The following is a 26,043-nucleotide window of genomic DNA, read 5'->3' as shown; positions in this document are numbered from 1 at the left end:
AAAAAGCACACAAATCAACCATGTGCAGTCAAACGCACAGGGTCGCAGTGAAAAGCTACTGTACAGCGCAGATTGAATATTGTAATACAGTAAGATTTTTTTTGCAGGCTTGTGGAGAAAATAAAAATAATTTTTTTTTTTAATTTTTAATTTTTTTTTTGGTCACTCACTCAGGCAAGCAAGCAGTGGTGGGCGAAGTTACAGGCGCATGCGCAGTAAATTCCTGCTGACAAGCAGGAATGTGATTCAAACCAGACACCCGTTCAAATGAATGGTGTGGGAGAGATGTACTGCATTGCACAGAAGATAAGAAGTTGAAATACCCTGCAGTGCAGTTAATTATCCTGAGCGGGTGGAGAGCGCTGTATACTGTATGACGAAATGTGACACTGTTACAGTACTGTACACGCCTATGCATTTCAACAATTTTCAAATGAGACATACCGTACAGCAGCACAGCACTGCAAATGCATGTACTTTAAATATGCAAATTTAGAATTACTGCGCGCGCACACACAGACTGTGTACGGACGTAGGTTGAACCGCGAAGGTATTAGACTTCCAAGACAACAGCTCGCAAACGCCCCTCTGAGTTTTTACACGGCATTGCAGTATTGCAGACAGCGAGAATAAAACGCTAATATCATGAGTGCGAAAATAACGCAGTTCACTCCGGGCGAAAACGACACAAAACCGCACATAACCAGGATAATCTGAAAATCGCGGATCTAGACGATTTAGACTAAAGGCGGTCGCCACTGTAGGTCAGGAAGGGCAGCCAGATGATTTAGCCCTGTGATCAAAAGTTAACTGTCCTGATTGTTTATACTTGGAACCAAGAACTAATCAACAGACTCTGCCACTCTAATTGTTACCTGAGGGCGGAGAGCATCAAACTGGAGTGGTTTGTAAGTGTTATATCTACCCCTACAAACAATGAAGATCCTACCAGATACTTCATTTGGTAGACTGTCCGTTGCCCCTGATTTAATTATGGGGCTACAGAAATAAGATCCTCAGAGTCCCAGTACACATAAGCTAACTAGCTGGGGGGCATGGTTTAAACTGTGTCTCCACGTTAGGGATTGGATACAGATAATTGTTCACCAATAGTCTGTATTCAATGTTAAGAATAGGGTTACACAGGGATATAAACTATGTCAACCCTACAGTGTTTAGTTGTGCTTCTGATTCCATCTGGAATGTCACCGGATTGCTGGAGAATTGCTAGCTGATACTTCTCCATTCCCCAACCCTAAGTAAGTGTTACCTTCTTGTCTGTTAATTGTACTATATTGCTGTGTTCACCTTTTTTAAGGAATAAAAATATTTTATTATATCTAAGCCTCGTTCAGTTCAACCCAGATATTTTGTGTTCATTATATCTTGTCATAAGCTACCGTGACAAGCTCTATAATTAACTGGTGGCAGCGGCGGGATTGAACGGAACCTGTATTACAGTGTACTGCAGGACCCTGTAATATAGTGGGAACTCGAAGGCAATTGCGAGTTCCTGGGACTAAAGATATTGAACACACAGTAGTGCAACAGTTAACACAAGTTGTAACACCACCTCACTGCTGCGACCGTGAACCATGAGCGAGACTGAAGGCTCATCCAACATGAGGACCCGAGCTCAGCTGAAAGACAAGTGCTGTGAATATGGACTGCCCTATGAGAACCAGGAGGTCGCAGACATGGTTGACGCAATCGGTGACTATGAAGCCCGGCTTGCAGAGCCTCAGGATATGTCTCAGCTTGCCCTTATACAGCCACCCAGAGATCAGGGAAGGAACCCAGTGCCGGGGCGGCGGAATCTCGGGGAGGGAACGAGTGCACCTCCCGGGAGCGGTGCAACAGGAGGGGTACTGGTTGCTGAGGCTACCAGTCCATTCACCTTTGAAATGTTGGCACTGATTACTGCGTGGGATGACAGAGGGACACCGGAGGAGCGGCTGCAGTTTATCACTATGGCAGTGAACAGACCCGCTTATTGCCCCCCTGTCCAACCCAACCAAGATGAACTCAAACTGGATCAGCACAGTCTCACCAAGTTCGTGGAAGGTACTGATCAGATCGACAGTTTTCTAAAGAACTTTGAGACACAGTGTCGGCGGTACAAAGTGCTTCCCCAGCATAGGGTTGCACGTTTGGACCCCTTACTGTCTGGCTTGGCTAAGCAGACGATGATGGCACTTCCAGAGGAGTATGCTGATGACTATGACCACCTGAAAGAACTGTTATTGTTTCAGTACGGTTTTACCCCTGAAGCCTACCAGGGTAAATTCCGGCAGGAAGAGAGGCTGCCCCTGGAGTCCTATGTTACCTACATGACCCGCATGGCTTTGTATGGGATACGCTGGGTGGAGGGCTATGAGGCATGGACTTACCAACGCCTGCTGGACCTCATCTTTCAGGAGCAGCTCATGCAGCAGTGCCCGCCGGCGGTGAGGGCTTGGGTGTACGACAAGAAGCCCAAGACGTACCAGGAGGCAGCGAGGCTTGCAGATGACTATGTGGCCAGCTGAGCCCTGATGACCGCCAAAGCAGTAGCCAAGGCGGCGGTGGCAGCGGCACCGGCCAGAAAGTCTGCCAATACCCCCCAATGGACTCAGAGGTCGCCTGCGGGCAGCAGTCCACCGAAGGCGGGTCACATCAGACCAGATTGCCCTGAACCCCTGCGTTCCGGCGGACCCCATCAGGGGCAACGCACCCCAGCTGCGAAGCCGGTAGCCCGCGTGCGGGTGGCTTCCACCAAAGACTCCGGACCAGTCACCGAACCAACTCCCAGCGAGACGTCCCATGCAACGCATGTCCCGGTTTCATTAGTGCCTACAGCCAGGAGCGGAGGACATCTCAGCGCGGACCTGCAGCAGACGGACGGCCGGAGCAGACATCTCACCCCAGTCACAGTCGGTGACCGGAAAGCAGTCGGCTTACTGGATTCAGGAGCTGCAGTGACCCTGGTCCGACCTGATATGGTCCGGCCAGAGGAATTGATCCCAGGCCCAGGGATACAGATCACTGTGGCCGACAGAGAGCCACGTTTCCTGCAAGTGGCCAGAATCTTTTTGGATTGGGGGGAGGACCATGGTGTGCGGGAGGTGTTTTTTTTTTCCTGGTTTGGATGCCGCCGTTCTTCTTGGCAACGATCTGGGACCGATGACCTGCACCTATGACCGAGTGCCCAAGCCTGCTGCAGTGGCGGCGGTTACCCGGAGCCAGACAGCGGCAATGGCGGTGGCGCCAGTCCCCCAGCCTTTGGGACCAACATTAGCGGAGGGCACAGAGGAGCCCGGGGAGGTAAGCCAGGATCAGTTGCAACCACAGACTGACTTACTGTTTCCCCTCACCCTTCCCCATTCTCCGAACAATGATATGACTGGGGGGTGGCCAGAATTAGGAGCCCAGTTTAGGGAGGCAGTGAAGACAGACCCTACCCTGGCCGGCGTGAGACTTCGGGCATCCGAATCTCAGGTAGGGGAAGGCACTGAGCACTGGCTATGGTATAAGGGACTCCTGTATAGAGAAGAAGGGAACCCAGGGATAGAGGAGGGATTGACCGGTAAGCGACAGCTAGTAGTGCCCCAGGGGTACCGACAGCAACTGTTACGGGTAGCTCACTCTATTCCATTAGCGGGACATCAGGGGGTCAACAGAACGCGAGCCCGGTTATTACAGTGTTACTACTGGCCGGGGCATCTCGAGATGTGGGCAATTTCTGCCGTTCTTGTGATGCCTGCCAGCGAGTGGATAAGGCGGGCGACCGTGTGAAGGCACCCCTGAAACCACTACCGATAATAGGGGAACCCTTCCAGAAAGCAGTGATGGATCTTGTAGGACCCCTTATGATTCCTAGCAGGTCAGGGAAGCGCTGGATCCTCACGGTGGTGGATTTTGCCACCCGGTACCCTGAGGCGGTAGCGCTTGGCACCATAGATGCCAAGACAATGGCAGCAGCTTTGCTGAACATTTTTTCTAGGGTAGGTTTTCCTAGTGAGGTCCTAACCGATCAGGGGTCGCAGTTCATGAGTGAACTGTTACATTGTCTCTGGGATGCATGCGGTGTACAGCACCGGTGCACTACCCCTTACACTGGCGACTCACTTTATTCGAGCTTGGCTAGTTCCACGAATTCGGATATACTCGGGTGTATTGAGGTTTGTGACTGTTTTCTGCCCGAGTGCATTGCGTTATTTTCCAGGCAGGGATTGAAGCATTTTATTCTCGCTGGCTGCAATACTGCACAGTATATATATATATACTGCATTACAATTCATGAATTTATGCCATCTGGTAGACACGCGAAGCATTGCAGCCTATTAAATCCTAATCATTATCATTTAACAGATCAGCCGCCCGTCAGCCAGGCATGAACCATGGCTGGGAAGGCAAACGCAACGGGGCTTGTCTGAGGTGAGGAGCGGCGCATTCCAGGTATCTGCCAGGTACATACTGGGTATTTGCTCGAATAAAGTGTGTCGCAGCAGTACCATCTCCAGACAAACGGATTATGTGAGAGGTTTAACGGTACCCTGAAGCTGATGCTTCGGACCTTTATAGAGGCGGAGGGGAAAGACTGGGAGATTCATTTACAGCACTTGCTGTTTGCCTACCGAGAGGTACCGCAGGAATCTACAGGCTTCTCCCCTTCGAGCTACTATATGGCCGCAGGGTACGTGGACCTCTGGACCTATTCCGTGAGGGATGGGAAGGGGAGGCTACTGCTACTGATGCTTCAGTGATCAAGTATGTAGTAGATCTCCGAGACCGGTTACAGATGCTCATGGGGGTGGCCCAGGACCACCTCAGGGCCGCTCAGACCAAGCAAAAGCAATGGTATAACCGGGATGCCCGTAGTAGAGAATTCATCCCAGGACAGCAGGTGCTTGTTCTCAAACCCACTAGGGAGAACAAGTTGATGGCTGCCTGGTCGGGACCGTACCCGGTTATCCGAAAGGTGAATGAGTACAACTACATTGTACAGGTAGAGCCTGAGAGGCATAAAACATATCAGGTCAATATGCTGAAAGAATACAGAGCACCGAGTATGGGAGCAGTAATGGCCATTTGTAGCCCACTGCTGGAGGATCCGGCGAGCAATGCTCTGCCTGATCTCCTAGGGGAGGCTAAGCAGGGAAACACTGTGGAGCAGGTAGAGATAGGGGCACAGCAGGTAGAAGCCAGGGACATGCTAGCTAAGTTTAGGGCCCTCTTCACTGACATGCCAGGGACCACACATTTCACAAAACACCCAGTGCACACAGGGGATCTGCAGCCTCTGCATAAGCACGCTTATAGAGTGTCAGCAGAGGTCAAGACCAGTATGGAAAGGGAGATAGAGGAGATGCTGACCCTAGGGGTAATTACTCCGTCCCAGAGTCCTTGGGCAAGCCCGGTAGTTCTAGGCCCTAAGAAGGACAAGACCACCTGGTTTTGTGTGGACTACCGCTTGCTCAACGCTAGGACGGTGTCAGATGCCTACCCCATGCCCCGCATGGATGAGTTACTGGATGAACTCGTGGGGGCAAAGTATCTGACCACTATGGATTTGAGCAAAGTCTATTGGCAAATCCCACTGACCCTGGAGGCTAGAGAGAAGTCAGCATTCATCACTCCAAGTGGCCTCTATGAGTTTTTGGTGATGCCATTTGGGATGAAGAATGCCCCGGCTACCTTCCAACGCCTGGTCAATAGGTTACTGGAAGGGTTGCATAGCTATGCCAGGGCTTACTTAGATGACATTGCTGTCTTTAGTAATTCCTGGGACTAACAAAACACAGAACCCCAGCAAGCTCTTTTTGGGAATTCCTGGGACTCCCATTTAGGACATGTAGCTGTGGTGCTAGATAGGATCAGGGAGGCTGGGCTTACCATGAAACCCACTAAGTGTATGGTAGGGATGGCAGAGGTCCTGTACTTAGGGCACAAGGTGGGTGGAGAGCACCTCAAACCAGAGCCAGCTAAGGTAGAAGCCATAGTTCAGTGGCCTGTTCCAAAAACCAAGAAACAGGTCATGGCATTTTTGGGCACCGCAGGGTACTATAGGAAGTTTGTCCCACAGTACAGCGCCGTGGCCAAACCCCTGACTGATTTGACTAAGAAGCAACTGCCTGTGCTTATCACCTGGACTCCTGCCTGTGAAACTGCTTTCCAGGCACTGAAAACTGCACTTGCTGGGGCCCCCACACTGGCAGCCCCAGACTATACTAAACATTTCCTCATACATACTGATGCCTTGGGCTATGGCATTGGGGCTGTGTTGAGCCAAGTGGGGGACGACGGTAGAGAGCACCCTGTGGTGTACCTCAGCCAAAAACTACTCCCCAGGGAAATGGGCTATGCCACCATTGAGAAAGAGTGCTTGGCCATTGTGTGGGCACTCAAAAAACTCCAGCCCTATGTGTATGGAAGGGCTTTCATGGTCCTCACAGACCACAACCCCCTGAGTTGGCTGCAGAGGGCATCAGGGGAGAATGCCAAGTTGCTAAGGTGGAGCTTGGCCTTGCAAGAGTTTGAGTTTACTATTCAGCACAAAAAGGGTAGTGAAAACAGCAATGCTGATGGACTTTCACGTCAGGACTATCACTCTGAGACTGAGTTCGTTAAGGGTGCCAGCAGTGCCCCACTCCCCGTTAGGGCCAGTGGGCCACAGGTCACCCATTAAGAAGGGGAGGTGTAGAGGGAGAGGAGGTTGGCCCGGTATTAAAGGGGTTGCACCCCATATGGCCACCCCCTGACCTCACCAGGGAGGCAAGGGGTTAACTGGACTGCGGTCCAGGAATGTGGCTTACACCTTGTCATGTCAGGAAAATGTATGTTCCCCTGTTCCCATGTTTCATTATAATCCTGTATTTTAATGTTTTAAAGTGCATTTCTGTATCTCAGGTTCTGGAGGTCACAGAGAGTTGAAATTTGGCCAATATTTAGAGTCACTGTAGACATTAGGAACTGGCAAATTTCGACCCACTGAGCCCACCAGAACGGAACTTATTAATATGTGAAAATTTTAAAGTGTATATGGATTTTTGGATCTGCTCTGAAAATGCAGACTCCATCTGCTATGCTAATAGGTCAGGAAGGGCAGCCGGATGATTTAGCTCTGTGATCAAAAGTTAACTGCCCTGATTGTTTACACTAGGAACCAAGTACTAATCAACAGACTCTGCCACTCTAATTGTTACCTGAGGGCGGAGAGCATCAAACTGGAGTTGTTTGTAAGTGTTATGTCTACCCCTACAAACAATGAAGATCCTACCAGATACTTTATTTGGTAGACTGGCCGTCGCCCCTGATTTAATTATGGGGCTACAGAAATAAGATCCTCAGAGTCCCAGTACACATGGGCTAACTAGCTGGGGGACATGGTTTAAACGGTGTCTCCATGTTAGGGATTGGATACAGATAATTGTTCACCAATAGTCTGTATTCAATGTTAAGAATAGGGTTACTCAGGTATATAAGCTGTGTCAACCCTACAGTTTTTAGTTGTGCTTCTGATTCCACCTGGAATGTCACCGGATTGCTGGAGAATTGCTAGCTGATACTTCTCCATTCCCCAACCCTAAGTAAGTGTTACCTTCTTGTCTGTTAATTGTACTATATGGCTGTGTTCACCTTTTTTAAGGAATAAATATATTTTATTATATCTAAGCCTCGTTCAGTTCAACCCAGATATTTGGTGTTCATTATATCTTGTCATAAGCTACCGTGACACTGTACTCTGACCATAGATTTTGGCCTCAGGTTCCAATATGAACACCTCCCTCAGCCTGGCAAAGTGTTTGTGGGGAGGTAACGCCAGCACATGTGTAACAGGAATCTCTGCCATAGAGGTGTACAAGTGTCACCATCAGTGGGAAAGGTCCCTGTGTGAGGTGGCACCACTTGTTACATCATTACTGTATATGTCATTAATAAAGGGAAACTTAACACCCTCAGGTGCATTTTCATGTCTATGTGTAAACTGTGAAATAGATGGTCAGCCCTTGCTGCTCTCTAGAGATATTAAAGGAACATGACATACAGTATGTAAAGGCGGCTGCATTAATGTCCCTCACTGGGGACATTAGTCTGTGTCTTTGTCCTCCACCACAGTATTCAGAGGACATTCTAGGAAATTTGGTCGCGGCCATTTCGCCACTAATTACCCCAACGCTGGCCACTTTGCTGCTAAGATAAGTGCCTAAATCCCCTACCCTAAAACCCCTATATCCTAAGTCACCCTTACCCTAACCCCCCCCCCCACCCTAACTGCTATAAACCCTTAAATGAACCCCCTAAACAGTAATAAAATTTACTTTAAAAGCAGCTGGTGGCGGATTTTCCGTCTACGGCCTAACGCCGGCGCCAAATGGTCACGGCAAAACTATTCTGATTCAAAGCGAAGTGAGACTACATACCGCTTCAGCATAATGGGAAACGCACATTTTATTACAAGCAACAGCATGGAAATATAAAACATTATTAAGAACAACATTTTTCTTTAAATAAAACTACAATAAGAATGATACAAATAACCTGCATTTAAAACATTATAACTTTTTATCCTTTTAAAATGCTCGTTTTATGCACCATAAACTAAAGTCACTTTTCATTGTGATTTAGCGTAACACAGATACACGTGCGCACTTATATGTGAGCATCTTAGTCGCAGGTTATCCCTAAACATGCCTGGCTTTAGAGAGAGGTCTCTCCCCTGTGTGTGTCCTCTTGTGTTTCCTAAGGTTGGATAACTGACTAAATCCCTTCCCACATTCCCCACATACATGCGGTTTCTCCCCTGTGTGTGTCCTCTTGTGTTTCCTCAGGCTGGATAACTGACTAAATCCCTTCCCACATTCCCCACATACATGCGGTCTCTCCCCTGTGTGTGTCCTCTTGTGTATGTTCAGGCTGGATAAGTCACTAAATCCCTTCCCACATTCCCCACATACATGCGGTCTCTCTCCTGTGTGGGTCCTCTTGTGTATGTTCAGGCTGGATGACACACTGAATCCCTTCCCACATTCCCCACATACATGCGGTCTCTCCCCTGTGTGTGTCCTCTTGTGTTTCCTCAGGCTGGATAAATCACTAAATCCCTTCCCACATTCCCCACATACATGCGGTTTCACCCCTGTGTGTGTCCTCGTGTGTGTGTTCAGTTGGGATAAATCACTAAATCCCTTCCCACACTCCCCACATACATGCGGTCTCTCCCCTGTGTGTGTCCTCTTGTGTTTCCTCAAGCTGGATAAAAGACTAAATCCCTTCCCACATTCCCCACATTCATGCGGTTTCTCCCCTGTGTGTGTCATCTTGTGTGTGTTCAGGCTGGATGACACACTGAATCCCATTCCACATTCCCCACATACATGTGGTCTCTCCCCTGTGTGTGTCCTCTTGTGTGTGTTCAGGTGGGATAACTCACTAAATCCCACCCCACATTCCCCACATACATACGGTCTCTCCCCTGTGTGTGTCCTCTTGTGTATGTTCAGGCTGGATGACTCACTAAATCCCTTCCCACATTCCCCACATACATGCGGTCTTTCCCCTGTGTGTGTCCTCTTGTGTGTGTCCAGACTGTATGAAACACTAAATCTCTTCCCACATTCCCCACATACATGTGGTCTCTCCCCTGTGTGTGTCCTCTTGTGTCTGTTCAGGCTGGATAATTGACTAAATCCCTTCCCACATTCCCCACATACATGTGGTCTCTCCCCTGTGTGTGTCCTCATGTGTATGTTCAGATGGGATAAGTCACTAAATCCCATCCCACATTCCCCACATACATGCAGTCTCTCCCCTGTGTGTGTCCTCATGTGTGTGTCCAGGCTGAATGTGACACTAAATCCCTTCCCACATTCCCCACATACATACGGTCTCTCCCCTGTGTGTGTCCTCTTGTGTATGTTCAGGTGGGATAACCGGCTAAATCCCTTCCCACATTCCCCACATACATACGGTCTCTCCCCTGTGTGTGTCCTCTTGTGTATGTTCAGGCTGGTTAACTGACTAAATCCCTTCCCACATTCCCCACATACATACGGTCTCTCCCCTGTGTGTGTCCTCTTGTGTATGTTCAGGTGGGATAAGTCACTAAATCCCTTCCCACATTCCACACATACATGCGGTCTCTCCCCTGTGTGTGTTCTCTTGTGTATGTTCAGGTGGGATAACCGACTAAATCCCTTCCCACATTCCCCACATACATGCGGTTTCTCCCCTGTGTGTGTTCCCTTGTGTATGTTCAGGTGAGATAAGTAACTAAATCCATTCCCACATTCCCCACATACATGCGGTCTCTCCCCTGTGTGTGTCCTCTTGTGTCTCCTCAGGCTGGATAACTCACTAAATCCCTTCCCACATTTACCACATACATGCGGTCTCTCCCCGATCTGTGTTCTCTTCTCTAGGTTCTGGTCTGATAACCAGGTCAGACTCTTCTCACTTTCTCCAAGATCTTTTCCTGTGGCAGCAGGTAATATATATATATTGGAATGAGAAGCAGTTACACTGTTTATTAATTGCCATGACTGGTTGAAAGATGCATTTTCTGTCATATTTATTGGAATGTTGCAAGATTGTTCTGTCCTCATCTTTTCCATATACTCATTTGGGTGTTTGAACTTCAGATGTTTGAGGAGGCAATCCTGACTGCTAAAAGCAACCTTGCAGTGTTGGCATGGGTGGATTATTGGAGCTTGTCTTTGTACTAGACGAGACAAAAAATACATAAATAGAAAATTAGGTGAAATTAGGTGAAATTAGGCATTAGTTATCAAAAAAAAGTGTGTGTGCCAACCTGCACATTTTAAGTGAAACTTCTTTGTCACTGTTTTGTCATAGAAATTGTATTTGAGATGGGGATGTTTTTATTTAAAATCCAAACACAATTTCAGTGAGAAAATGTTAAGAAGTTTGACTTAGAACGCATGTGCTCGGCACCCCCTCCCCCACCCCGTTTTAGCTATTTGCACGTCTATATTTATACTAACTGTGAATTTTTTGTGTGTGTGACTGTGTGTATGAGAGACTGATTTTTTTTGTCTGTGACTGTTTGTTTGTTTTTGTGTGTAGCATGGGGAGTGGGCCCATCTGTGCACCAGAGAGTTTGGTGTGGAACAGTCACCTGAGCATGGAAGTTGTGGCCGAGTTCTGTGTTCGGTGTGGGCCATATATTGGAAGTGGTCCAGGCGGCTGATTATGGAACTTGCAGCCAACTACTGCATTCCTGCACATGCGCACGGTGCTGGGCGGGCCTGCACACGCGCGGTGTGAGCCACAACTGTATATGCTTGTGTGGCTGCCTGCGCGCGGCGCCGGTGTACGCGCACAGTAATAGCATGACGTCACTACCGTCATGGAATTCTGTTACAACACAATGGATTTTTCCTATCAAAACTCTATAGGTGCCAGCAAAGAAGTTTCACTTCAAAAAGTCACAGTTATACAAACAGTCTTACAAAAGGTCATGAAGGAGAGGTAAGTTGGCATATGAGTCCCATCTTAAGTATCCCGGTTAAAGTGTATGGCAGAGTTAATTTTGGAGTTGAAATTGGAGGTGAAGATTAGAGGAAGATTGGGACCCTGCACAACAACTTTGTAACCGTGAGACCTTAACTCTCTAAAATCTGTGATTATTTGTACACTTCTATGCTCCAGTATCTGGGAAGAGTCTCTTCCTGCATCCCACTATGCCCTCCCTATTGTTTTTTCTGTTTACTGTTTCCTCACTCCTTTGTGAATGTCTCTGTTCTCTCCAACATCCCCACTTTCCACTGCAGCACTATTTATATACCTCTCACCCAACAACTTCTTTACCCCTCAATAAAAAATACCCACACAAATCCTCTATTCACACCCTCTACCTACTCTTTCCTGCTGCTGGGGATCTCCCCTAAGCCTGAAGCCACACTTACACACCTGATCTCACCCATGCCTCTGTGAGGAATCGCCATCCTGGCGGCCATGGACCGTCTCCTCACCTCACTGGTCCTCCGGTGACAGACACGCAAGATGCGCATTCCTCTGGTCCTGTGACGCGCGCGCGTACCTTGCGCAGTCTGTTCTGGCGTCTGCGGACCCTGGTCCCTCCCTTGGGTGTACGTTGTGGGCGATCATCCAGCCTCCCTGCTGACGCGCGCGGAAATCCCGGCCCCTGCTCTGTTGATCAACAGTACCAGCGTGGCAGTGACGCGCGCTCCAAGCTCCGCCTCAGCTCTGACGTCACGCAGAACCGGCGTGGCAGTATTGCACGCTCTAAGCCCTGCCCTTTGACCTCTGTGACGCGCGCGGGCTGCAAGCAACCTCCTACCTGATCATACAAAAACTATATGGGATACCTGGCGCTTAATACAGTAGAAAGTGTCCATACAGTGCAGTCCTTTAAATGTCCAAATGATGTTCCCAACCAAAATGACGATTGCAGTTGGATTCGTTAGTCCCCCCCTAATAAAGGGTTAAAGAAAAAAACACAAATTGCGCAGTATATCTGGACAGGTGCATACAGGACAGTACGACCACAGTGAACTAATTACAAGATAAATCTTGCAACTTTCAGTTGAGAGGATCTGTGCTTTAACCTCTTCCTTGCTGTGATCACGAATCCCACGTGAATCTTCTCAATCCTCCTCTTCTTTAGCCTCCCCCAAGTAGATATTCGGAAGGCATGATAAGGAGAGAATACAGCAAGATAGTGTGTAAAGTACAACACAATTTATTAAAATATATAAAACAGCCAAATGTAAACTCACATATGGATGCAGTAACACGTGCAATACTAGGATGCCGTTCGCAGCTTGCTAAGGTGTCCCTTTTGCTTGTTACAAATCAAGTACAGCTGTATGGCTCCTCTCACAGCAACTCAGTGCTCAGGACTCTCTTCGCCCTCCCTGGTGTGTTCCGGTGCTGGTCCCGCTGATGTCACTGCCTGAGAGCCGTTCAAACAACTGGGAACCTCCTCTGCAGACGGTGCCTCTAGAACTGAGGAGTTCTAGAGGCACCGTCTGCAGAGGAGGTTCCCAGTTGTTTGAACGGCGCTCAGGCAGTGACATCAGCTGGACCAGTGCCGGAACACACCAGGGAGGGCGAAGAGAGTCACAGCAAGGAAGAGGTTAAAGCACAGATCCTCTCAACTGAAAGTTGCAAGATTTATCTTGTAAGTAGTTCACTGTGGTCGTACTGTCCTTTATGCACCTGTCCAGATATACTGCGCAATTTGTGTTTTTCCTTTAACCCTTTATTAGGGGGGGGGACTAACGAATCCAACTGCAATCGTCATTTTGGTTGGGAACATCATTTGGACATTTAAAGGACTGCACTGTATGGACACTTTCTACTGTATTAAGCGCCAGGTATCCCATATGGTTTTTGTATGAGTTTTGTGTGTAGGTTGAGGAGATAACCTGCACTGTGGGACAACTTAGGCTGCTTTATTTGTTTGTTTTTTAGTCATCACGTTAACTTGATATTGTATGTGCACTTTATTATATTGTAGGCGCAATTAAGTATGCACACCATTTAATTTAAGGCACATTTTTTAGCATTAGCTCATTATAGGTTAAGCGCTGTAGTTTTGGTGTATTAGTTTGTTATTTACATTATTCCTACCTGATCAGGCTGCATCATAGAGCACACCTGTGTGCACCAGCAGCCTATTAGTTTCCACTTCCTGGTTCTGCCCTGGCTGGCTATTGGAGGCTCCTCCTTTATATACCCTCAGTCTGCTCTCAGTCTTTGCTGAGCATAGTCTTGTGTGACGCCGTGCCTTGCTGAATTCTGTTCCTGATGCCTTGCCTGCCTGATTAACCCCTTGTTGCCTGAACCCTGCTTGAACTTGGACTCCGCTTCTCTCCACTCCTGATCCGGCTTGTATGACCATTCTCCTGTCTCCAGTCCTGACCTTGACTATAGTACTCAGACGATCCGACAATCTCCAATCCTGAACCTGGCTACGTACACTGGCGACACACTTTATTCTTACCTGGCTGGAGCCGCAAGCCGGGAGGTGTCCCGGCTTGCTCGTTTATTTCCCTCGGCGTGCCGCGCGTCATCGATGCGCGGTCACGCTTCATCGGGAGCGTGCGCGCATGGCGCGCGTGCCCAGGGCTCCCCGAGGGAGCCCTGGTGTCCCGCGATGTGAGGGATTGCGGTGGGGGGCTCCGGGGGACCCGGCGGACCCGGAGAGGGGAGGGGGAAGCCCTGATCGGAGGACCGATCCTCCGAAGCTCCGGCGCGCACCCGGTTTCTGTCGCGGCCGAGACCGGGCAAAGGTAAGAATAAACTCGGCCGCGATAGTACACCGACGATCCGCTACTCGCCAATCCTGAACATGGCTACGCACCCCAACTATCCGCAACTCTCCTCTCCTGAATCTGGCAAGTACCTCACTACTGTCACATCTCCAATCCTGACCTGGCTTAAACGACTACTCTACACTCTAGGCGCGCCCGCGTGGCTGTGGGTCAGCGTTACTGAATTCCCTGCCTCAGCACCGCGGTCACGCTTTGTTTGTGTGAGCTACGCGTTACAGCCTCCCTGCCATCTCTTCCCCTGTAAATGGTGTTAACCTTCTCATTTAATACTGACTTACTCGCCACACAAATCAAGCATCCCAATAGCCTGCACTCATGGCTATTGTCCCACACTCGGTCACTCCTACCACCCATTGTAGCCAAGCACTGCCATCTACAGCACTTACTCCCTCACCTACTGTCTCTGAAAGTTTCCTATCAAACCTTTTAGATTGTAAGCTCTTCGGGGCAGGGATTTCCTTTCCTAGTGTCTGATTTTGCTGCACTTATTGTATTATTATAATTCCCTGTACAGTATTCTTTGTGAAGCTCTGAGTACACTTTTGGCGCTATATAAATAAAGACATAAAATACAATACATATCTCAAAAAGTTCAGGATGAAAGCAAACTGTAGATGTACATTGTAAAAATGGAGGTTTAGCACAACATGTGCAGCATTAGGGCCGGGAGAGTAGATGTAGTGGATCAGACATTTAAAGTGGATCATAATATTTAACGATTTAAAAGGAAATCTCACTAGCTGCAAAACACCAATTAAAGTGGCAGAAATCTTTTCAGATCCTTCAAATCCTTACCCACTGAGGCAATGAAGGGGGGGGGGTTATTAATTTATTTTAATATTATTGATGTATTTATTTATTACTGGGTTACCATTTATTGCCAATGTGGATATATGGGCCTCCCATTGAGAGGGCCTAGTTATCCACATTGATAAGCAAGGGTTTTTATGTGTAAAATGTATTTTGAATTTTCTTTTTGTTTTGTATTAAACGTGTATATATTTTGTGTTAATGTTTTAAACCACATTTGTCTAATAGGGATATTGGGCATTAGTCTAGAAGAGGGGCGGAAGTAGGGGTTGTGGGTGATGGGAGTAGTTGCCCTGGGGAGGGTGGTTAGGCTTCCGTGGGGGAGGGGTAGGGATGGTGGTGAGAGGGGTTAACCCCTTAATTACCTTAGCGACTAGAATGGCAATGTTTTACTGGCCACTAACGGGGTCAACAGGGTTAGGTAATGTTTTCTTTCAATTAAGTATTAACCCCTTTGGTGCCTGTGGTATACCTTGGTAACCACAGGCATGAAACAGGTTAATGTTATTTTGATCATAGGTTTCTGTACTAACCATGCTTTACTTGCCACTAAGGTGGCAAAGGGGGTTAGGTAGTGTCATGGTTATATTATCCCCTTTGTGGTCAGCTACTCATGCAAACGGATGACTTGTTGACCTGTGGACTACTGAGGGGTTAATATGTACTACAGTATAATGTATTTTAACAACTATTTTATCATCTATTCCATGCTGTTTAGCTCATATTGCCTATGTATATAATACATAGAAAGACAGGGCTAACGCCAGCCTGGAGCAGGTGATAAAATATTTGCGGTATTCCTGCTGTTCATCCCGTTCCCATAAATATGTATATTTATCGGTATTTATCGGTATTTATTTATAGGTATTCATTTATTTAAATTTGTTAATGTATTTATTACTGGGTTACCATTTATCGCCAATATGAAAATATGAATATATGGGCCACCCATTGAGATGGCCTAGTTATCCACAGTGATAATCAATGGTTTCATGTGTAAAATGTATTTTGAATGTTCTGTTTTGTTTTGTTTTAAACGTGTACAGTATATATTTTGTGTTAATGTTTAAAACCACATTTGTCTAATAGGAATATTGGGCATTAGTCTAGATGGGGGGCGGAGGTAGGGGATGTGAGTGATGGCGGTAGTTGCCCTGGGGATGGTGGTTAGGCTTCCCATGGAGGGGGAGGGGGTAGGGGTGGTGGTGAGAGGAGTTAACCCCTTAATTACCTTAGCGACTAGAATGGCAATGTTTTACTGGCCACTAACGGGGTCAACAGGGTTAGGTAATGTTTTCTTTCAATTAAGTATTAACCCCTTTGGTGCCTGTGGTATACCTTGGTAACCACAGGCATGACACGGATTAGTTATTTTGATCATAGGTTTCTGTAATAATAGACATTTCAGAAGCCTATGATAGACATATTAACCCAATGCGGTATGTAAAGCATTATTAACGATCGAGTTAATTCCCATATTGCGAGATTGGCCCAAATACCACACCCAGTAAATTATTACCACAATCTTGATATATACCGCCTTAAAATTGCAGTAAAAACACCCATTAGTTTATTATTTCCCCGGGTGCGATATAAACTCTATTTTAACAGAATTTTATATATGAGCCGTAGTGTTTTGTTTATGACTTTGGGACAAACCAAGAACTAACCATGCTTTACTAGCCACTAAGGTGGCAAAGGGGGATAGGTAGTGTAGTGTAATGTTTATATTATCCCGTGTGGTCAGATGGAAACCGATGACATGTTGACCCGTGGACTACTAAGGGGTTAATATGTACTGTAATGTATTTTAACTATTTTATCATCTATTCCATGTTTGTTTAGTTCATCTTGCCTATGTATATAATGGGCAGTATATTGGCCATTATACAGTATACATGGGAAAGAAAGGGCTAACGCCAGCCTGGAGTAGGTGATCAAATATTTGCGGTATTTCTGCCTGGCATCCCGTTCCGATAAATATGTAATGGTGTATGCAGATCTATCACTATTTGCAATTTAACATCAGAAATAAGATAATAGAGATGTAAAAACCACGTAACACACATATTACTGATTACCTTGTGCTGGTGTGTTACTTTTCCACAGCGTACCCACCTTGATACCAAGCTCTTTCCCATATTCATCTCCAGACCAGGAGCTCTGTGTGTGGGGGGAGGTCTGTGCAGGTTCTGTAGTAGATTTTCCTGTGATACTGCAACGCCACAAGGTTCTGTTCTTACTCGTTTCTTGCACAATTTGCAAATCTAAATTGGGACAGTTAGTGAGGTCTCAAAGTAATGTCTATTTTATACAAGAGCTGAAAAAAGATACAACTTGTTAATAATGTGACTTGTCTTTTCTTTCTTCTCTACAGAGCAATGTATATACGATGACTCACTTGTATGTACCCACAGTTTGATTGGAATGGGAGCCACAGGCCACACCAGTGACAACTTTCTTATTACTTAAAAAATAAATGAAAACACTGTTGTAATTAAAAATCCCCAACAAGATGACACAAGTGACACAAAGGTGAGTTTCCTTCCGGTGCAACTAAACAGAAAGTGGGGTTGATGTAACAAGGTATTGTATGTCATTATTTGTATAGCACCACTAGCTGGGGGTGGGTAGGTGAAGGGGGGGAAGGTGAAGGGGGGAAGGTGAAGGGGAAGGGCGGGTAAGGGAAGGTTAAGAGGGGGGGTGAAGAGGGAGGGGTGAGGGGAGGTGAAGGGGGGTGAGCGGAGGTGAATGGGGGGTTGAGGGGAGGTGATGGTTGGTGAGGGGAGGTGAAGGGGGGTGAGGGAAGGTGAAGGGGGTTAGGGGAGGTGAAGGGGGGGTGAGGGAAGGTGAAGGGGGTGAGGGGAGGTTAAAGGCGGGGTGAGGGGAGGTGAAAGGTGGGGTGAGGGGAGGTGAAGGGGGAGTGAGGGGAGGTGAAGGGGGGGGTGAGGGGAGGTGAAGGGGGGGTGAGGGAAGGTGAAGGGGGGGTGAGGGGAGGTGAAGGGGGGGTGAGTGGAGGTGAAGGGGAGGTGAAGAGGAGGTGAAGGGGGGAAAGGGAGGTGAAGGGGAGAAGGGGAGGGGAGGTGAAGGGGGGGGAAGGGTTGGGGGAAGGGGAGGTGAAGGGGAGGTGAAGAGGGGGGGGAGGTGAAGGGGGGGTGGAGGTGAAGGGGGGGTGGAGGTGAAGGGGGGGTGGAGGTGAAGGGGGGGTGGAGGTGAAGGGGGGGTGGAGGTGAAGGGGGGTGGAGGTGAAGGGGGGGGTGGAGGTGAAGGGGGGTGGAGGTGAAGGGGGGGGTGGAGGTGAAGGGGGGGGTGGAGGTGAAGGGAGGGGGGAGGGTGGAGGTGAAGGGAGGGGGGGTGGAGGTGAAGGGGGGGTGGAGGTGAAGGGGGGGTGGAGGTGAAGGGGGGGTGGAGGTGAAGGGGGGGTGGAGGTAAAGGAGGGGGGTGGAGGTGAAGGGAGGGGGGGTGGAGGTGAAGGGAGGGGTGGAGGTGAAGGGGGGGTGGAGGTGAAGGGGGGGGTGGAGGTGAAGGGAGGAGTGAAGGGAGGGGTGAAGGTGGAGGTGAAGGGGGGGGGTTGGAGGTGAAGGGGGGGGTGGAGGTGAAGGGGGGGTGGAGGTGAAGGGGGGTGGTAAGTGACAATTATTGTATCAGGCGGCCGCTTGCTCCCCCTTCCCCCACTGTCTCCCTGTCGTTTGTCCCCCCCCTCCTCCTGAAACCTTCCATCTGTTGTGGATGTCTGCAGGCAGGGGCGCGTGCATGCGTCGGCCGCTCCCTCACCCGTTCGCCCGGTCCCACGCGGTTCTGAGGAGGGAGTCAGCGTGTCTGAAATTATTGTGGCCACTCCCCTGGCCGGCTGTCCGCTCCCCCGGCCGGCTGTCCGCTCCCCCGGCCGGCTGTCCGCTCCCCCGCTGTGTCCTGGGCGCTCGCTCCCGTGCGGCCGCTGACTCTAGCGGCCGGGGTGTGAGCTTGGAGGCAATGTGGGAAGGGAGGGCGGAGGCGCAGGGGTTGGAGGCAGCGGGAGGCACAGGGGTTTTGCGCTGGGAGGGGAGGCGCAGGGGTTGGAGGCCCCGGCGGCAGAGGTGTGCGCTGGGAGGAGAGGTGCAGGGGTTTGAGGTAGCAGGAGGCACAGTAGTATGAGGCAGCGGGAGGCACAGGGGTTTGAGGCAGCGGGAGGCACAGGGTGAGGCAGCGGGAGGCACAGGGGTTTGAGGCAGCGGGAGGCGAGGCGCAGGTGTTTGAGGCGGGCCGGCGGCAGGGGTGTGTGTGTGTCTGTGTGTGTCTGTGTGTGTGTGTCACTGTTAGACCACACCGGCCAATGAGAGGTGAGCGGGGGCGGGCGGGCCAAGGGAGACATCTCATTGGCCTGAAGCAGAGTGACGAGCCAAAGGTCCAATGTGATTGCCCCTAGACACAGGGACATACAATGTTTTCAAAAATATATATATAGATTAATGTACATAGCGCTTCACAGTAGTAATACACATAGTAATCAAATAAATAACAGGTCATGGGAATAAGTGCTTCAGACATAAACGTAACATTTAGGAAGAAGAGTCCCTGCTCCGAGGAGCTTACAATCTAATTGGTATGTAGGAGGAACGTACAGAGACAGTAGGAGGACATTTTGGTAAGTGCTTCTGCAGGGGGCCAAGCTTTATGTATCATGTGTCTAGTAATATCTACGGTGCTACTCATATGCTTCTTTAAGCAAGTGTGTGTTAAAGCTGCAGTTCAGGCAATATCCTGCATGTGTTTTTTTTTTTAATAAATCAGTTCTGTAGTAAGAAAAAATACTTTTAGCATTTTCTGTTTTAAAAAAAACAATTTTGAAAGACCAATTTTCTTGTATTCTATTTTTAAAAGCATGCTTGTTGCTATAGCAACCATTTACATTCCCCATATTTAAAGTTGTCGCCAAACTTTGCAGATCAATACACAGAGAACGAATTGACCGGCAGCTATGCAGTTCTTTAGGTAAGTAGAGATTGCCCACATAATAAAGAAAAAAACCTGGCGCCAAATTGTCAGTGGAATGTCCTGTATTCCTCAAGGGATCCGCACACTTGCTTGACAGACCATGCAAAGAAATAAACACAAACAAACAAAGATCATAGCGCAACACTGTAGGGTGAGCAGTATTGAACTAATATACACAGACAATTAAGAATCCTAGCGACAATTAAAACAACTATTTATTAAAAAGAACTATGCCAAAACTGAGGACCGCAGGTCATCTGGAACACAAAAATTGGAGCCCTACTTACAGACAGCAAGGCTTAAACTCGCATGGTAGGAACAAGTCCTAGATAGAGATGATCTCCCTGCCGGGTGTGATCTCTGCTCCACTGCGGCTCGAACTCCAGTCAGTCCCTTATGATGGTAAACGGAACATCTCCGGCCGTGGAGGCTGGTGTGCGGGGTCCACAGCTCTGCACCGCGTGTAGACACACGCCTCACTTCCTCCTCCGGAACAACGGGAAGTCTCTGCACGCCCGCGCGCGATAGTACCCGTATTCTTAAAGGGACAGCTGGCAGGCAGAATGAAAAGCAGGGCTCCAAAGCCAAACGACCATATAAGTCCAAAGTCAATCAAACAGTGGCAGTGCCACTAGCCCTACGCGTTTCGTAGATGTCACTCTACTTCCTCAGGGGCTTTTTTTCAGCCCCTGAGGAAGTAGAGTGACATCTACGAAACGCGTAGGGCTAGTGGCACTGCCACTGTTTGATTGACTTTAGACTTATATGGTCGTTTGGCTTTGGAGCCCTGCTTTTCATTCTGCCTGCCAGCTGTCCCTTTAAGAATACGGGTACTATCGCGCGCGGGCGCGCAGAGACTTCCCGTTGTTCCGGAGGAGGAAGTGAGGCGTGTCTACACGCGGTGCAGAGCTGTGGACCCCGCACACCAGCCTCCACGGCCGGAGATGTTCTGGTTACCATCATAAGGGACTGACTGGAGTTCGAGCCGCAGTGGAGCAGAGATCACACCCGGCAGGGAGATCATCTCTATCTAGGACTTGTTCCTACCATGCGAGTTTAAGCCTTGCTGTCTGTAAGTAGGGCTCCAATTTTTGTGTTCCAGATGACCTGCGGTCCTCAGTTTTGGCATAGTTCTTTTTAATAAATAGTTGTTTTAATTGTCGCTAGGATTCTTAATTGTCTGTGTATATTAATTCAATACTGCTCACCCTACAGTGTTGCGCTATGATCTTTGTTTGTTTGTGTTTATTTCTTTGCATGGTCTGTCAAGCAAGTGTGCGGATCCCTTGAGGAATACAGGACATTCCACTGAGAATTTGGCGCCAGGTTTTTTTCTTTATTTTGTGTTATTCTGTTAGTACTGACAGTATCACCGGGCAGCCATCCTTTATTAGAAGTTTTTTACTAATATCACACTGTGTTTTACACTTTAGCGCTAGTTCACATTTATTTTCACCAGAGATTGCCCACATGAAACTATTGAAGTAAAAAAAAAAACTAAAAAAAAAAAAGACTGAACTGCAGCTTTAAGGTGGGTCTTAAATGTGGATAGAGAGGGTGCTAGTCGGGTATTGAGGGGAAGGGCATTTCAGAGGTGTGGGGCAGACAGTGAGAGGTTTAAGGCGGGAGAGGGCTTTAGATACAGTGCATGTGCCGCCAGGCAGTCAGACGCGCGTGCAGCAGTGACCACTGGGGTCGTAGCCTAAGGCTACATACTGGCAGCAATGGTGCTGAACAAGGCTGTGAGGGGAAGACAGGAGTGAGGGGAGAGGTGCAAAGAGCTGCTGTGATCACATACTCATTGCCATTTACTTGAGTGTCTGTTTTAAAGTGCAATTGAGGCTAATGCACATTAGTGAATCTAGTGTCTGGTAAACAGAGGAGGCAAAGTGAACACGGAAAAATAACCACCTGCAGATCAGTACCTGGGAGGCAAATAAAGGGTGTGGGAGGAAGGGGGATACAGAACACAAACAGCAATAGAAACACAGTAAGAGAAACCATGTGAGACGGGTAACTCTTCTCTTGAGGGGTATTGAGGAAATAATTTGACAAGCTGTTTGGTTGATAAATAAAATGAGTATTTCTGTTTCTTCTGTAGTTTCGGGAGGTTTTGCAAGGATTTGGAAAGACAATAAGTGATGGTAATGGTCACAGAGTAATAGTCTGGAGAATATAGATGTGACATTAGCTGCCCAGTAAACTAGGTAAAGTAGTGTAGGTGACAGCAACCAAAGTTATTCATAATGTCAACAGCTGCCTCTGGTTAAATAAGGCTCTAAAAAGTATGGCTCTGCGTTCCTAAGGCCGTGCCTATAGTGCCGTCGACGGCGACACAACGGTTGACGTCACCCGTCGCGAAAGTTATATTTCGCCAGGCGGCGGCACGGGTTTCCGGCCATTTGATTGGTTCAAGGGCTGTCACGTGACAGCCCCTGAAAAATCACATTTTGCCGGCTACCAGTTTTCCCGATGGCGCTATGTCGCATTGTCGCCGTCGCACTTCCTTTAAGCGCACGCGGTGGCAACGTGCTTTTTTTCGGGCGACATCGCGTCGCCGATACTATAAGCGCAGCCTAAGACGGGGAAACACTTGTGTGGGGTGAGAGGAAAAAGGAGTGCTTAGGTTAGCTAGCAAGGAGAAAAGGCCGATTTTACAAACTCATGGGATTGTAATCTTAGGATTTATTTAAACTGAAGCAGAGTAGGAAAATGGTATTTAAAGGGGCAGGCCATCCTAGGAAGAACATGAACCAACAACAATGGCATATTTAATAGGTTAAATGTAAAGATTTGTCAAGTTAAAAAACCTGTTTAGCAAATAAAGAAAATAACACTTCCAAAGAACACAAAGTCGTTATAATGTCCTCATTAGTCAAACACATAAATGTTCCTGGAGAAATACAGAACAGGATTTCTTTCACAATACACAAATAAGTAAAACAGTTATTTTAACCCTTTGAGTGACGGAGGGGTCACGTGATCGCTCCCTCACTGATGACAGAACGGATGGGGAGACACCCTCCCTTCTATCCCACGTAGTGATAGATCCGTCCTGCCCTGCACAGGAGCACACAATGTCATCTCCCCTAGGAAAACCAGCAGGATTACTATGATGTAGCTATTACATCACCTCTGGCAAGGCACATCTACCGGTCCTCTTGCGGCCGGGCCCCGGCTCTCCCTTAGCAGCAGCCTGCATGACTCTATACCTCTGTCCCACGCCGACGGGCCTCTCTGACATCAGCGCGCCGTCAGCACTCTCTGCTTCCGGCGCGTGACAGCATGAGAAGGAGCCCTGTTGGAAGCTCGGCGTGGAACAGAGGGATAGAGGCATGCAGGCTGCTGTTGAGGTTTGAGTCGGGGTCCGGCCGCGAGATAACCGGCAGCCGGCCTGGCCAGAGGTCAAGCCCAACTTGCAGTGTTGGCCACCAGGCGCCCACATCCACTGGACCCAGCCTGATCATCCACAAGGTAAGTCTTTTTTAAATGTATTGTGGTGCTGGGAGTCTTTTTTTTTTTTTTATGTATTGGGGGGGGGGCTTTTTTAAAATATGTATTGGGGAGGTGGGGGCCTTTTTAATATGTATTGGGGAGGTGAGTCTTTTTACTATTTATGGGGGGTCTTTTTTGTATGTATTTGGGGTTGGGGGTCTTTTTAATATGTATTGGGGGGCTTGGGGGAATTTTTTTTTTAGAACTTTTATTTTATTGGTTTTAAGAGACATTCAAAGAAGAGCTTACAGACATTGTTTCTCCATAACACCAAATCCAATATATTGAACAACAACAATACAAGTAGGCAAACTATAAATCATAGAGAAAGAAAAAAAGGGTGTGGAGGAGGTGGGTCCGCATCCTTGTCTAATGACTTGAAGACATAATATACGTCTATGAGGAGTTACGTATCTGAGCAAATGGGCATGCCGCCTCCTATCTCTGAGAGATTCTGTGACTCTATGTACTACAGGCCTTCTGTCCCGCGGAGGGTCCTTGGTCTGGCACCGGGATCAAAGGAGAACGCACTTACTACTATCAAAGCAAGATTGTGGAACTCACGACCCTTGCGATGTCCGTCTGAGCCAACCAAGGCATCCAGACTTTTAGAAAATTTACGCCAGTGTCATTTAAAAGTCTTGTCAATTTTTCCATTTGGCACACAAACCAAATCCTGTTTCTAATCTTGACAATTGATGGAATTTCGTTTTGTTTCCATAATGCTGCGATCTCGCACCCTGTTGCTGTTGCGAAGTGGGCAACCAGTTTAAGTTCAGCTTTGGATAGACCCGGCAATGGTCTGTTTAGAAGAAAGAGCCATGGGTCCGGTGGAATTGTGAGGTCAAAATTTCTCATTTTTTCCCATAAAGGGGTGATCCGAGGGCAAGACCACAGCATGTGTAACAGGTCTGCAGACTCTTCATATTGTCTGGGACACAATGGGGAGTATCCTGGCAGGAATACTTTACATGTGTTCTCCTTTAACGTCATGCATATTGAGCTCTTGATCGGGCTTGTGGGAATTTATATATGTATTGGGGGGCTCGGTGGAATTTGTATATATATTGGGGGGGGCTTGGGGGAATTTTTATATGGGTTGGGGAATTTTTTATGTGTCTTGGGGAGGGTTCTTTTTCTTGTGTGTGTGTGTGTGTGTGTGTGTGTGTGTGTGTGTGTGTGTGTGTGTGTGTGTATATATATGTGTGTATATATATATATATATATATATATATATATATATATATATATATATATATATATATATATATATAATATAGGGGGTTATATGTATTGTTTTTTTACATGTATTTGTAGGTGTTTTGTATGCATTTGGGGGCGTGGGGAGGTTGTATATGTTTGTGGGTGGAAAGTTTTTTTGCATTGGGGGGTGGGAAGTTTTTTGGTATATATATCGTGGGGGGAATTGTGTGAGGGGGAGGGAATGAATGAGTGTGGGTAATTGACAGAGGGAGAGGAGAGAGGGTGTGAGTGAGAAAAAGATGGAGTAAGAGTGAGACGCAGATGAAAGAAAAACATGCGAGACATGAGAGGGGGTGAGACGGAAGGGAGAGAAATACATGGGAAGGGGGGCGAGAGAGGGGGCTCGTGAGGTGTGAAATGGGGGGGTGTATTGCAGCTCACAATATCATTGACACGGGAAGTGGGGTGGTCTGTTTAAAATGTTTGTCCTGGGCCCCATGATTTCTGTCGGCGGCCCTGGTGAAGCAGGCCTCATAATCAAAGGTGCTGCGCAATGGTTTGTCCCCTATATATCCATAGGAAACACCGTTGAGGAAAGACATGTCTAAAGCCATTGACGTGGATAACAGGACTGGTTTTCATAACCATATACGGGACTGGTATTGTACTGTTCTGTTCCTTTTGCGCCTGGGACTTTATTTGTGTGTTCAAGTTCTATAGTTGACAGGTTTTGGGAGACTTGTCTGTCTTGTCCCTAAGGCTGCCATTTCTTCAATCTTGGACTGATCTATTACACTCCTTTGATTGGGACTATATTTCAATGCTTTCAACTTGTTGATCTAAGAGTTGGTCCATTTATTATTGGGAGATGTTAAGATCAAACCCACAGTTAGTATTATGTATAGACGTGGGATTTCTGTATTTAGGGTCGGTCATCCTTCACCTTTTAGGTATAGCTTTATGAGTACACTAGGTACGTTTGCCCAACAGGTATTTTTTAGGTTAAGCGCTTTATGTAAGTAAATTGTTATTTTATTGCAGTAAGGTTTATGGTCTGAGGAGAGGACGTGTCTGTCCTGAAACGCCACGTGTTTGCATATACCTGCTCTGATGCTTTGAATACAAAGTAAGTTACTTACAGAAAAGGCTCCTGTGTGCTTCCTGCACCACTTTATTTCTTCATCTTCTCGTTCCCGGAAGTGGAGACACTGACTACATCCAGGTCACAGCTCTGTGTCGTACTGAGCATGCTCACACTAAG

General features: G+C 47.8%; 1 protein-coding gene across 6 annotated transcripts in view; it reads right to left on the bottom strand.

Annotated features, from left to right (window-relative positions):
* LOC142466677 (uncharacterized) overlaps positions 1 to 26,005 on the bottom strand; it is an 85,297-nt gene extending 59,292 nt beyond the window's left edge. For 2 of the 6 annotated variants that reach the window (XM_075571965.1, XM_075571963.1), the window contains exon 1: positions 25,922 to 25,964. Coding sequence is in view for 3 of the 6 variants with exons in the window: in XM_075571961.1 (XP_075428076.1) it covers positions 8,664 to 10,592 (1,929 nt within the window). In the remaining 3 variants the exon portion in view is untranslated. Of the gene's footprint in view, positions 1 to 8,412; positions 10,700 to 17,191; positions 17,378 to 25,921 lie in introns of those variants that run through there. The other 4 variants (XM_075571961.1, XM_075571959.1, XM_075571962.1 and 1 more) reach the window with 4 other exon arrangements.
* Positions 26,006 to 26,043: the final 38 nt, after the last annotated feature.

The sequence above is a fragment of the Ascaphus truei genome, chromosome 15 (assembly GCF_040206685.1).
Source record: "Ascaphus truei isolate aAscTru1 chromosome 15, aAscTru1.hap1, whole genome shotgun sequence".
Classification (NCBI taxonomy): Eukaryota; Metazoa; Chordata; class Amphibia; order Anura; family Ascaphidae; genus Ascaphus; species Ascaphus truei.
This window is presented reverse-complemented; position numbering and strand designations above follow the sequence as displayed.